At 38.6% G+C, this 13,523-nt stretch overlaps 1 protein-coding gene across 3 annotated transcripts in view; it reads left to right on the forward strand.

The window, feature by feature from the left end:
* Positions 1-13,523, forward strand: part of LOC105226367 (UDP-N-acetylglucosamine--peptide N-acetylglucosaminyltransferase 110 kDa subunit) — a 162,803-nt gene that overhangs the window by 123,473 nt on the left and 25,807 nt on the right. For all 3 annotated transcript variants that reach the window (XM_049451231.1, XM_049451229.1, XM_049451230.1), the window contains exon 7: positions 3,790-3,985. In XM_049451231.1, the coding sequence (XP_049307188.1) occupies positions 3,790-3,985 (196 nt within the window). The remainder of the gene's footprint in view (positions 1-3,789; positions 3,986-13,523) is intronic.

Raw genomic sequence — 13,523 nt, forward strand, 5'->3', positions numbered from 1 at the left:
TTTACTTTTTGAAGATAATTTCATTTAAATGTTGACCGCGGCTGCGTCTTAGGTGGTCCATTCGGAAAGTCCAATTTTGGGCAACTTTTTCGAGCATTTCGGCCGGAATAGCCCGAATTTCTTCGGAAATGTTGTCTTCCAAAGCTGGAATAGTTGCTGGCTTATTTCTGTAGACTTTAGACTTGACGTAGCCCCACAAAAAATAGTCTAAAGGCGTTAAATCGCATGATCTTGGTGGCCAACTTACGGGTCCATTTCTTGAGATGAATTGTTGTCCGAAGTTTTCCCTCAAAATGGCCATAGAATCGCGAGCTGTGTGGCATGTAGCGCCATCTTGTTGAAACCACATGTCAACCAAGTTCAGTTCTTCCATTTTTGGCAACAAAAAGTTTGTTAGCATCGAACGATAGCGATCGCCATTCACCGTAACGTTGCGTCCAACAGCATCTTTGAAAAAATACGGTCCAATGATTCCACCAGCGTACAAACCACACCAAACAGTGCATTTTTCGGGATGCATGGGCAGTTCTTGAACGGCTTCTGGTTGCTCTTCACCCCAAATGCGGCAATTTTGCTTATTTACGTAGCCATTCAACCCGAAATGAGCCTCATCGCTGAACAAAATTTGTCGGACGTAAAGCGCGAAACACATTTCGAACCGAACACTGATTTTGGTAATAAAATTCAATGATTTGCAAGCGTTGCTCGTTAGTAAGTCTATTCATGATGAAATGTCAAAGCATACTGAGCATCTTTCTCTTTGACACCATGTCTGAAATCCCACGTGATCTGTCAAATACTAATGCATGAAAATCCTAACCTCAAAAAAATCACCCGTTAATATACAGTGGACCAAAAAAGTTTACATACACCTATTTCTATTAAATTACGACACGTTTATTTGTTTTAAAATGAATAAATTTTGTGGTTTTTTAACATTAAATATAGCATACCAAAATATTTTTTTTACACAAATAAAAAAAATAATTCTAAAGCTTAAAATGCGCCTAATTTATATCAAAAAAGTTTACGTACACCAATGATTATTTATATAAATCAAAAGTAATTACAATAGTTCTAGCGGTTTTTGTCGTACATTTTGTTGCTATTATTGTCCCTAGATGTCGACGCATGCTCCCCACTCGAATTCTAGTATTATTTCCGGATATTTTGACCCACTTATTCCATGATCCAGTTCTTTGGCCTTATTTTGATGAAATTCGATGTCTTCGAATACGATTTGCCAAATAGTTCCAGATATTTTGAATAGGATTAATGTCTAGTAATTGCGGGACCTATGGAGTTATTTTTATTTCCATAATAACCCTGCACGTATACGTACTAATCCAAAAAATCTGTAATTTTGGTTTGTTTACATTTTCATCTGTCAATATGAGGTTTCTCGCTATTGCCAATTACATTTTTTGGTAAAAACCTCGCTATTGTGAATGAAAAAAAGAGGATGAACAGGCAATGCCTCTAGTTGAATATACAAGCTATGATAGCTTATGACAAGCCAACATAATTATGTTGGCTAAGTCTTCAATACAAAATAAGCTAATAGCTTAAGGGGTTAGGGGTAGTCAGAGGCACGAAAAAATGAGTATGAGTTCATTAACCTTAGAACCGTGACATAGCTATACAACTTGATCTCGTGACTTGGGCACTCAGTGCCCAGTAATGTATTTTGTATGGAAATTTAGGCTTTTAAGACATATTTTTCATATAATCGACAATATTACGCTTGTTAATACAAATAATTTAAAGAAACTTGTGTTTATTGTTAGAAACCAAGGTAGCTTTATTTATGAATATGAAAATCAAATAAATTTTTAATTAGGAAGTGCTCAAATTGGTGAAATTCTTCACTGCCTTTTTGATTGGGTGTAGACTTTGTTGGAGTATTGTCCGATCTTCATCAATGTCTGAGTCCGTATTAACCACCGGCACTATATTTTGCAAAATAGCACTTTTCACACGTCCTTATATAGTTTTTGGAGCACGTCCGAATAAGGCAATGATCACAAACTGATCTATTATCGATCTTAGCAGTTTTGCAGGTTTCACATGGCCGTTTCAAAATGTTGATCTGTGGCAAAAAAAGAAAATGGTGAAAAATATTTGAAAATGAACTAGTTTTGAAAGAAATTGAATTTTGAAAACCTACCTGTATTGCTGGACGTGATTTAGCTACTGCATGAAACCGTTTGAAATTTATTAAGTCCATTGCAATTTAAGCTGTCGAATTAATTTTTGCTTTGCATCGGTGTTCTAATTAATTTTGCGCTAGCTCCATAGAGATATCTTTCAAAAATATTCTTCGATTTTCAAACGTATTGGTGTTCCACATAGGGTGACTACGATCAAACATGCTAAACGCAAGTTCAACAATATCCAGGATATTATAAAGTAATGCTATAAGCCAGCGGTTTGTTTTTGTTTTACCACAGAATCCACCTAGTATTTTGTCAAAAGTATCAACACCACCTTTATGAGTATTATAAGCATGTATGACCTGTTTTTTTGTTACAGGATTTACATCTTCCCTGTCATGAGTAATTGAAAGCACTAGCACGTTTTGCTTCGAATGTGTTGTTAATTTCTTCACAGGATGTAAATAGTTTTGGCAGTTGTGTCTTGCCAATATCTTATTTTTTGGAACTGTTTGATGCATATTTGCCTATATTATTCTTTTAGCTTTCCTATTCGTCTCAAGAGCAATATCTTCAACAATAGACGCTGGGAAGACGGGTATGAAGGTATTGCTTTTAGATCCAAAGCTTTCCATGAATGATGACGTTGATTTTCTACGCATTACCAATGTCAATTCAGATCGCCGTTTTTCACTTTGCCTTGGCTTTGACCACCATACAGTGTGATTGTTTCCTTCCCAAACCGCAATACTTTTCTCCACAATTACCTTCAATAACCGTATTTGACAAATCAAATCTGTTTTCGTCAGGGTCCAGTTCTACAACAGCCTCTACGCTGATATTGGGTTGTCAAAAAAGTCTTGCGGTATTTTTATTCAATCAATTCGTGTGGCACCCATACATCGAGCTTCTTAGTGACTCCAAGCTTCTTCAAATGGTTTATAACGGTTTGATGACTACTATGCCGGTCTCTTTCGACCAATTCAGCGATTTTATCGCAATTTTCGACGACAGACCTTCCGGAGCGTGGCGCATCTTCGACCACCTCTACACCAGAACGAAAACGTTGAAACCATCGTTGTGCGGTGGAAATGGAAACTGTATCGTGTCCATAAACTGCACAAATTGTATTGGCGGCTTGAGATGCATTTTTGCCTTTATCGTAGTAGTACTGTAAAATATGCCGTATTTTCTCTTTATTTTGCTCCATGTTTGCGACGCTATAACTCACGAACGACTTAAAAGAAACGACAATCAATCAAACACGTGTTAACGCGTGAAATGAGCTTTCCAAAAAGGTATAGCATGACCCGATGCGACGAGAACTAGAACTACGCGCTTTCAGCGCCAACTAGCGAAAATACCGCAAGACTTTTTTGACAACCCAATATATAGATTTGGGTGATACAAACAACCGTTAGGTGAAAAACACTATTATACTCTGTAGAAACATGTTGCAAGAAAATAAAAATTGCCAAATTATACTTTTGCTCTGAAACAGAGGTCGTTTAATGTGTATTTTTAAGTTCCCTTGTACAAACATAGCTTAGAACTGCACTGTAGACTTTATTTGGCGTCTGTAAATTAATTAATCATATCATAAATCTATACATTATATCTCGCCTTTTATTTTTAGAGCAGTAGCAGCATATCTTCGTGCGCTGAGTTTGTCGCCTAATAATGCGGTCGTTCATGGGAACTTAGCGTGTGTCTATTATGAACAGGGGTTAATTGATTTGGCTATAGACACTTACAAACGAGCAATTGAGCTTCAGCCCAACTTTCCAGATGCATATTGCAATTTGGCTAATGCACTTAAGGAAAAAGGCCAGGTAATTCTTATTATATTACATTATTCTAAATGCTTGATATTTTTCTAATAGTACTTTTTTAACTGTAATATCTATATTAATAAAAGTACCTAATATTATTTGTAGAATAGGTTGGCTTAACGAGGATTTATTTATTATTGAGTTTTATTCCAGCAGTTAAGTGTATAAATTAGCTTAATAATATACAAGTATGTTATTATGAGAGGATAAATGTCCACCCATTCTTCTTCTTCTTTTTAACTGGCGTAGACACCGCTTACGCGATTATAGCAGAGTTAACAACCGTGCACCAGTCGTTTCTTCTTTTTGCTACCTGGCGCCAATTGGATATTCCAAGCGAAGCCAGGTCCTTTTCCACTTGGTCCTTCCAACGGAGTGGAGGTCTTGCTCTTCCTCTGCTTCCCCCGGCGGCTACTGCGACGAATACTTTCAGGGCTGGAGTGTTTTCGTCCATCCGGACAACATGACCTAGGCAGCGTAGCCGCTGTCTTTTAATTCGCTGAACTATGTCAATGTCGTCGTAGATCTCGTACAGCTCATCGTTTCATCGAATACGATATTCGCCGTGGCCAACGCGCAAAGGACCATAAATCTTTTGCAGAACTTTTCTCTCGAAAACTCGCAACGCCGACTAATCCGTTGTTGACATCGTCCAAGCCTCTACACCATATAGCAGGACGGGAATTATGAGCGACTTATAGAGAGTTTGTCGAGAGAGGACTTTACTTCACAATTGCCTACTCAGTCCGAAGTAGCACCTGTTGGCAAGAGTTATCCTACATTGGATTTCCAGGCTGACACTGTTGGTGGTGTTTACGCTGGTTCCAAGATAGACGAAATTATCTACGACTTCAAAGTTATGGTCAACAGTGACGTGAGAGCCAAGTCGCGAGTGCAACGACTGCTTGTTTGATGGCAGGAGATATTTCGCCTTGCCCTCGTTCACCGCCAGACCATTTGTTTTCTTGCTTGTCCAGCCTGGAGAAAGCAGAACTAACGGCGCGGGTGTTGAGGCCGATGATATCGATATCATGGGCATACGCCAGCAGCTGTACACTCTTATAGAAGATGGTACCTTCTCTATTTAGTCTGCAGCTCGAACTATTTTCACCAGAAGCAGGTTGAAAAAGTCGCACGATAGGGAATCGCCTTGTCTGAAACCTCGTTTGGTATCGAACAGCTCGGAGAGGTCCTTCCCAATCCTGACGGAGCTTTTTGTGCTGCTCAACGTCAGTTTACACAGCCGTATTAGGTTTGCGGGGATATCAAATTCAGACATCGCGGCAGCTCCTTTTCGTGCTGTCGAAAGCAGCTTTGAAATCGACGAAGAGGTGGTGTGTGCCGATTCTCCTTTCACGGATCTTTTTCCAATTGTTTGAATAGCTCGGCCGGCAATCCGTCGGCCCCTGCCGCTCTGTTGTTCTTCAGGCGAGCAATTGCTATTCGAACTTCTTCATGGTCGGGTTATGGAACGTCTGCTCCATCGTCATCAATTGGGGAATCGGGTTCGCCTTCTCCTTGCGTTGTGCATTCACTGTCATTCAACAGGCTGGAGAAGTGTTCCCTCCATAATTTAAGTATGCTCTGGGCATCGGTGACTAGATCACCTTTGGGGGTTCTACAAGAGTATGCTCCGGTCTTGAAACCTTCTGTAAGCCGCCGCATGTAGAATTTTCGAGCTTTACCGGCGAAGCGCTTTCAGCAATACTATAAAAGTACAAAGTTTATATATTAATAAGTATAAAGGGTGCATTCTTTTAGAAAATTACATATACGAGTACTAACAATATTTGCGTAAGATTGTGCATTTAGCAATGTTTGGTATTTATTGAACAGAATGGGCATGATGGTGTAACATATTTTTTCATGTATTTATTTGAAGTTTGAGTATTTTTGATTTTTTACAGTCTGCAACTTCCATTTCATAATTGTGTCGGCTAAAAATTATTTGAAAACATTTTGGTCTTGAGCCTCGTTAAGGGGTTAGGGGTAGTCAGAGGCACGAAAATTTGAGAATTGTCAGTATTTGGTCAGTTTTCAGTTAATTGGTCTTAAAAAATCAAAATTTTTGATAAACAAAAAATCCTTCGATCATGCCCGAGTTTATTATGTACTCTAAAAGCTGTATAAATTTCATTAAAATCTACTGAGCGGTTTTCGAGTTACAGTTGTCACCAGTTCAAAAAACATACATAGTCTTGAGAAAAACGCTTTAACACTTTAAAACTTAAGTTTCACACTAGCGCTTTGAAGTGCCCGGGCTCTCTTTGTTATTTGTCGAATAACTCAGAAACTAATTATCGGATCAACGTTTTCAGAGAATATTTTTAAGATATTACACTTAACGAAAATGCAAAAAAATAGACTTTTTTCTAGAATGGTATGACTGTCAGTGACATCATGTCAAATATAACATCAAAATAGTGTTTAGTTTCCGCTTGTCTCTCTGAAATACATGAAGTGCATTCGACGATTTTTACGATGAGTGTAATTATTCAATACAGAAGTTTTATAAAATTTTGTGTGCGAAATAAAATTTCTGGTGCCGAATCGTTCAGAATGTTGGAAAAGGCTGATAATTGTTTATCGCGAGCAAGTGGTTCTGATGGTCACAAATTATTCAAAGCGAGTCAAGAACGTGTTGACGACGAACCATGTCCAGGACGCCCATCAACGCTGATGATCAACACGTTAACAAAATAAAGGAATTGGTGCTTGAAAAACCACGATTAGCAGTCAGAGACCTTACCGGCGTTAACGTCTGCGAAGCAATGCTTTCCAACTGACAGGATGTCATGAAATCGGCCGAATATCGTTGCAAAAGTGAAAGAAAGCCGAAAAAACTTCGTTTCCTTCGATTGTCGAGTTGTGGTACACTCCGAATCCTTCCGACTGGCCAAATTATCAACAAGGAATACTATTTGAGCGTTATGCGTCGTTTGCGCGAAACTATTCATAAAAAGAAGTCGCAATTATGGACCGACAACTATTCAGTTTTTGCACCATGATAATGCACCGACCCATATTGCATTGATTCTTCTTGAGTTTTTCGCCAAATTTTCAACCATATCGTGCCGCAACCACCGTATTCGCCTGGTTTAGCTCCGTGTGAATTCTGGCTAATCAGCAAACTGAAACGACCGCTCCGAGGAAACTCAAAAACACTAAACCTGAATCGCTACGTTTATTGAAGTCTATTCCGAAAATTAACTTTAACAACTGTTTTGAGGATTGGAAAAAACGTTGGCACACGTGTATTGGGGTCAGGTGGGAACACATAGATTTCGAACAATAAATTAAGAATTTTAAAATTATTAAAGACTTTCATTTTTTCATTACCATTCATGTAACGGAGAGGGAAAGAGCGGAAAGTAAGAATATGTATTCATGCGCATAGCAGGGTGGAAGACCTGGAAATGTCAGGGAATTTGAAATTTCTGGAATAGTCAGTGAAAAGTCAGGGAACTTTAACTAGGGTCAGGAAATGTATAATTTATTTTTTTATTATGTCTACAGCATTTTAAAAATTTTTCAATTCGAAAATGAGATGACGTTTTAAATTCTCGCGTTATTTAAACCACTGCTGCCAAACAGCTGACTAGGAACTAAAAACACGACGCTCTCATGAAAATTCGTTGAAAACCGGGTATTATTTGTATGTATACATACTTCGTAAATGTATGCAAAGTAAATAGACAGATTGAAGTGGTTATATTAGATAGTTTAATTTAATTGTTTTCTTTTGATTATTTTATTTATTAAACTATCTTTATTCGTCGATTTAGTAATAATTTTTTATGTAGAGGTAAAATATACTTTATTGCTAGTCAATCGTAGCGTAGACAATGCTTAATATTATTTGATGTTATTTAATTTCTTAATTTATGTTTCTTCTTTTTTGTGATCAATAATATGGAAAAAACTGACCGTATGGAAAATTAATAATAAAAAAGAAGTTTAACTTCTAACTAATTGATAATAATAGTAATTATTGGATTTTCAAAAGTTATAAACATTTGATCGAAACTGATCTTTTATGGATAGTTGGAAATCTGGGAAAAAGTACCAAATAATTGATAGTTCTAAATTCTTACTCAATTCCGGGTATTAGGTGTAAATTACAGCAAACAAAAATTATTTTTAAAATAAATAATTTACAATTATAACGAATTTTTTAACATTTCGTTTTCTGATGTTATGGTTGGTATTTATTGTGGATGGGATGTTGTTTTTACTGCTGTATAAGATTTACTTAGGAGGACCCAGGTGAGTTTGATCGTTTGCAAGGAGAGAAAAAATGGAAAAGATCTATGTTGACAATATTCGATTGTGTTTTTTAAGTTACTATTACTGATATTATTATTGTTTTCATCATTTGTTGCGTTTGGGTTTGGGAAACTGGGCATCGCAAGCTGGTCTGAAGTTGAACCTGGAGAAAACGGATCTGCTGGTGTTTAAAAGGAAATACAAAATTTCTTTATGGACGTTCCCTTTTGCAAATGGTTCACAATGCTCTCTCAAGAACCGCACCAAGTAGCTTTTGGGGTAGGCTTGGATAGCACGCTGTCGTGGAACCACAACGTGAAAGAAAGAGTGAGGAAAGCCAGCAATGCTTTATATGCGTGTAGGCAGATGCTCGGCACAACCTGGGGGCTCCCTCATGCACTAGCGCTACACAGCTATTGTTAGACCTATTCTGCTCTACGGTGCAGTAGCATAGTAGCACAAATTCACCTTCTTCTTCCTTACTGGCGTAGAAATAGCTTATGCGGTTATAGCCGCGTTAACAACAGCGCACCAGTCGTTTCTTCTTTTCGCAGGGGGCGCCAATTGGAGATTCCAAGCGAATCAAGGTCCTTCACTTGGTCTTTCCAACGAAGTGGAGATCTTCCTCTACTTTCCTCGGCGAGTACTGCGTCGAATACCTTCAGAGCTGGAGTGTTTTCGTCCATCCGGACAACACGACCTAGCCAGCGTAGCCGCTGTCTTTTAATTCACTGAACTATGTCATGTCGTCGCATATCTCTTACAACTCATCGTCCCATCTAATGTGATATTCACCGTGGCCATCGCGCAAAAGACCATAAATCTTTCGCTGAACTCTTGTCTCGAAAACTCGCAACGTCGACTCATTAGATGTTGGCATCGTCCATGCTTCTGCATTATATAGGAATAAAGAGTGGCTTATAGAGTTTAGTTTTTGTTCGTCGAGAGAGAACTTTATTTCTAAATTGTCTACTTCGTCCGAAGTAGCACCTGTTGGTAAAAGATATTCTGCGTTGGATTTCGGGGCTGACGTTGTTGTGGATGTTGATTCTGGTTCCAAAATAGGCGTCTGTCTGTTTGATGACAGGAGATATTTCGTCTTTGTCCAACCTGGAGAATGCAGAACTAACGTCGCGGGTGTTGAGGTCAATGAAGCCAACAGCTGTACACTCTTAAAAAAAATTGTATCTGCTCGATAAGTTCTGCAGCTCAATTTATTTTCTCCAGAAGTAGGTTAAAAAAGTCACACGAAAGGGAGTCGCCTTATCTGAAATTTATTTTTGTAATCCAACGGCTCGGAGAGGTCCTTCCCGATCCTAACGGAGCTTTTGGTGTTGCTCACCGTCAGTTTACACAGCCGTATTAGTTTTGCTGGGATACCAAATTCAGACATCACCGCATAAAGACAGCTTCTTTTCGTGGCGTCAAAAGCAGCTTTGAAATCGATATTTTCCTATACTTGGCGCATGGTGAATTTCTGGTCAATTGCTGACTTGCCAGGTTTAAAGCCACACTGATAAGGCCCAATCAGTTTGTTGACGGTGGGCTTTAATCTTTCACACAATACGTTCTATAGAACCTTATGCGCTATATTGAGGACTCTTATCCCACGGTAGTTGGCGCAGATAGTGGAGTCACACTTAAATTTCAATCGTCGGGCATGCTTTCGACGGATTAGATTCTACAAAGATGCTGATGCATGCTCCTAATCAGTTCTTCGCCGCCGTGTTTGAATAGCTCGGCTAGTAATCCATCCACCGCTTTGTTGTTCTTCAGGCGGGTAATTGCTACTCGAACTTCTTCATGGTCGATTCGATTAAGGAATCGGGTTCAACATCTTCTGGTGTTATGCCTTCACTGCCATTCAGCTGGCTGGTGTTGGTATGGATTTAGTATGCTCTTTGAATCGATTATTAGATTACCTTTAGGTGTTCTACAAGGGTAGAGAATTTTCCAGAATTATCCCTGTCGGCCAGCTTGATTCGGTTACGAGTGCGAATCTTGGCTGCAGAAAGATAGTTGTCCTCGTTGATGTTGGGACCTCGAACCGTACGCCGTCTAAAACACAAGAGACGTGTCTTCCGTCTACCACAACATGATCGATCTGATTGGTAGTGTTTCGATCCGGAGTAGCTTGATGAATTTACTATGCTGGAATCTAGTACTATAGATAACCATATTTCGGGCCCCGGCGAAGTCGATCAGCTTCAAACCATTTGGGGATGTTTCCTCGAGGAGGCTGAATTTGGTGACTGTTGTGCCATAGATACCTTCCTTTCCCACCCTGGCATTAAATTCGCCAAGCTCGATTTTTGACATCGTGACAGGGGCAACTCTATAGGTGGGCCCAAATCAGCGATATGTTGAAAAACTTCGTTTTGATGCGGATTGTGGCTAGACGTTCATCCACCGGGGTGAATGACAGTACTCGGTGACGGAGTCTCTCTCCCACCACGAATCCCACACCAAATTTGCGCTCCTTTATATGGCCACTGTAGTAAATGTAACAAGTACCTTCGCGCCTCAGTCCTTATCCCGAACATCGCATTTCTTGCATGTGGTGATGTCAGCCTTCACTCTAACGAGGACATCAACGAACTGGGCAGCGACACCTTCCCAATAAAGCGACCGGACATTCCAGGTGCATGCCGATACGATTTGCGTAATCCATAATTCGTTTGCCATGGTCGTCCTCAAATCCGTGGCTGATTAATATTTTTCATTGGGTGCGTTTTTTTTACTTGGCGGGTCCCAAACCCAGCCCACAACCCTGCGGATGAGATGTTTCATCTTCTCACTTTAGCTCGCTTTCAAACGGATGGCGACCGAGAGGATACTTCGGCTAGGACCGGAAGTCGCGAGATGCATGAGTCATATGTAAAAGAATCAATCCTGGCCATTCACGAGTGAACGGCGATCAGAGAACTTTCCTCACGTGTGTGAACTTCTACACATGACTCCATCCTCCAATTAAGTTTCCCATCAGTATATATATTTTTTTTTTAATTTATATACTTAGACCACTCTATTTCGTGGGTGAGCATGCGGGTGCCTTTCACTTAGTTGAGTGATGTATGTAGCATGGCTGATATGGGACGCCATCTTACCAATTGTTTAAATTTTAGGAATTTATGTTTTGTTATTTTTCACAAGAAATAAAAATTATCGTCTCGTATCAAGTATGGCGAAGCGATTCTCTATGATATTGAATGCTCTCGGAGCTATCGTACATATGTACATATGTATATAATTACTTTAGTAACAGAAGTAATCAGGAAAACACTCAGTTAATGAAAAACAAAACAAGAGATAGTCGATGAATGCGTCGTCTAAGATTATAGATGGTATTTAGGTTTTTTCTTTTACCAAATGCCCACGTACTCCGCTTCGGAAATCCCTCGACAGCCGCATTCTTTCAATTCTTTGAAAACTTATTCTCCATCAGGTTCTAGAAAAAAGGAGATAGCACCACGGGGGGAATGTGGCTTAATCTAACACAATTTCTGCAGTTGAGCCAATAAACGAAAGTCTCGTTTACTACTCCCTGAAGCTGTACAGATACATTTGATACCGTTTGTTCTCGTGACCTATAAGCTATAAATAAAATCACAAGCAATGTGGGACGGCGGTCCTCCAGGAAGTCTCCAGGAATGCTGTGCAGCCTTCCCAAACTCACCAAGGGATGCCTGTTCTGTACATTAGTTTCGTGTAAAGTAAGCGCTCATGAATAACTTTTGCCACTCTGATGAAGTGAAAAACTTCTTCGCCTCCTGCAATGACAACAAACAAACTCTAATTTTACCTGCACTGCTGACCTTTATAAGATTTTGTGCTTTATCTGGATGTACTGTTCAGCCACGGCTCTTGGATTAGAACTTCGGTTTCGTCTCTTTCCCGACGAATTAGGAGATTGGCGGACGTGCTGGAGATAATTCTATAGAATTTTTATCCTCCAATACTTAAGGATGTAAAGCAAATGTTACTCTTATTTTCAATTAACTACTTTTCATAGGCACATTAATGAATATACTCTCTCTTTCTAATGTTAAGTTTGACAAGTATTCACCTTCGGTCTTGCGGAACTTAATTACAGTTTTTTCAGATTTTTTTCGTTATAATGTTATTTCTTCCAAAGTAAACAACATTGTATTGCCTTATTATAATTATATTCTATAATTCTTTTGGTTTAGAGAATAAAATACACAATATACAGTGTCGGTGTTCGTCAAACTGCCCTCCATCTAAATCTGACTGGCCCAATTAGACATATTTGCAGTACGAAACACAACATTTATGTCTCTTATCTCGTTTTTGAGTATGCTGTTAACTTCCTTAGCCGTCCTTCTCTCCACACATGAACTGTTCTGCAACTATTTTACTACTCGTCGTACATTTGTTCACCTCCACTTCATACGTTAGACCTTGCAAAACTGGATTTTCTTGGAAAGGCTCATCCACTTCATCTTTAACTTTATTTTGCTTAACCGATTTTGAGGACCCTTATACTCGTATATGCGCTTTATGTTCAGCCGATAGTAAAAGCCCTTGTACTCGTATATACGCTTCCTGCTCTTGCAACTATGGAGACTGTGTACAATAGGGTGATTCAAAAAAAAAAATTTTTGTTTTTTTTTATTGGTACTCAGAAAAATGGGTTCCTAGACACCTCTAAGAAATCCTCTCCAAATATGAGTTTTTAATTGTAACGGGAAGGTCCTCCGCCTAACGGTTTTCTATTTTTTCTTATTATCAGATAGAAAAATTTATATCTCGCTTCCAACTACTTGAAAAAATATCTTGTTAATTAGGTTTTGTAGGAAATTGAATGCTCTAGAATATGGTCTCTTATGATTTTTTCGTAAACCCAACCGTTTAAAAGATATTAACGGTTGAAATTTGACTATTTTTGGAAAAATTCTTTATTTCTTATTAATTTTATAACTCAATGAAAAAAAATTATTATGAATAGGTTTTTGGAGAGGATTTCTTAGAGGTGTCTAGGAACCTATTTTTCACAGAACCAAACGAAAAGAAAAAATTTTTTTTTGATCCACCCTAATATGCATTGATGTTTGACGATGAATATCTCGTAAACGCTTAACTTAATCGAAAAATCATAGTAGACCATTTTTATAGAGCAGTAAATTTCCTACAAAACTATGTGTTTCATCATTCATAATAATTTTTTTTCATTGAGTTATAAAATTAATAAGAAATAAAGAATTTTTCCAAAAATAGTCAAATTTCAACCGTTAATATCTTTTAAACGGTT

The sequence above is a fragment of the Bactrocera dorsalis genome, chromosome 3 (assembly GCF_023373825.1).
Source record: "Bactrocera dorsalis isolate Fly_Bdor chromosome 3, ASM2337382v1, whole genome shotgun sequence".
In the NCBI taxonomy this organism is placed as follows: domain Eukaryota; kingdom Metazoa; phylum Arthropoda; class Insecta; order Diptera; family Tephritidae; genus Bactrocera; species Bactrocera dorsalis.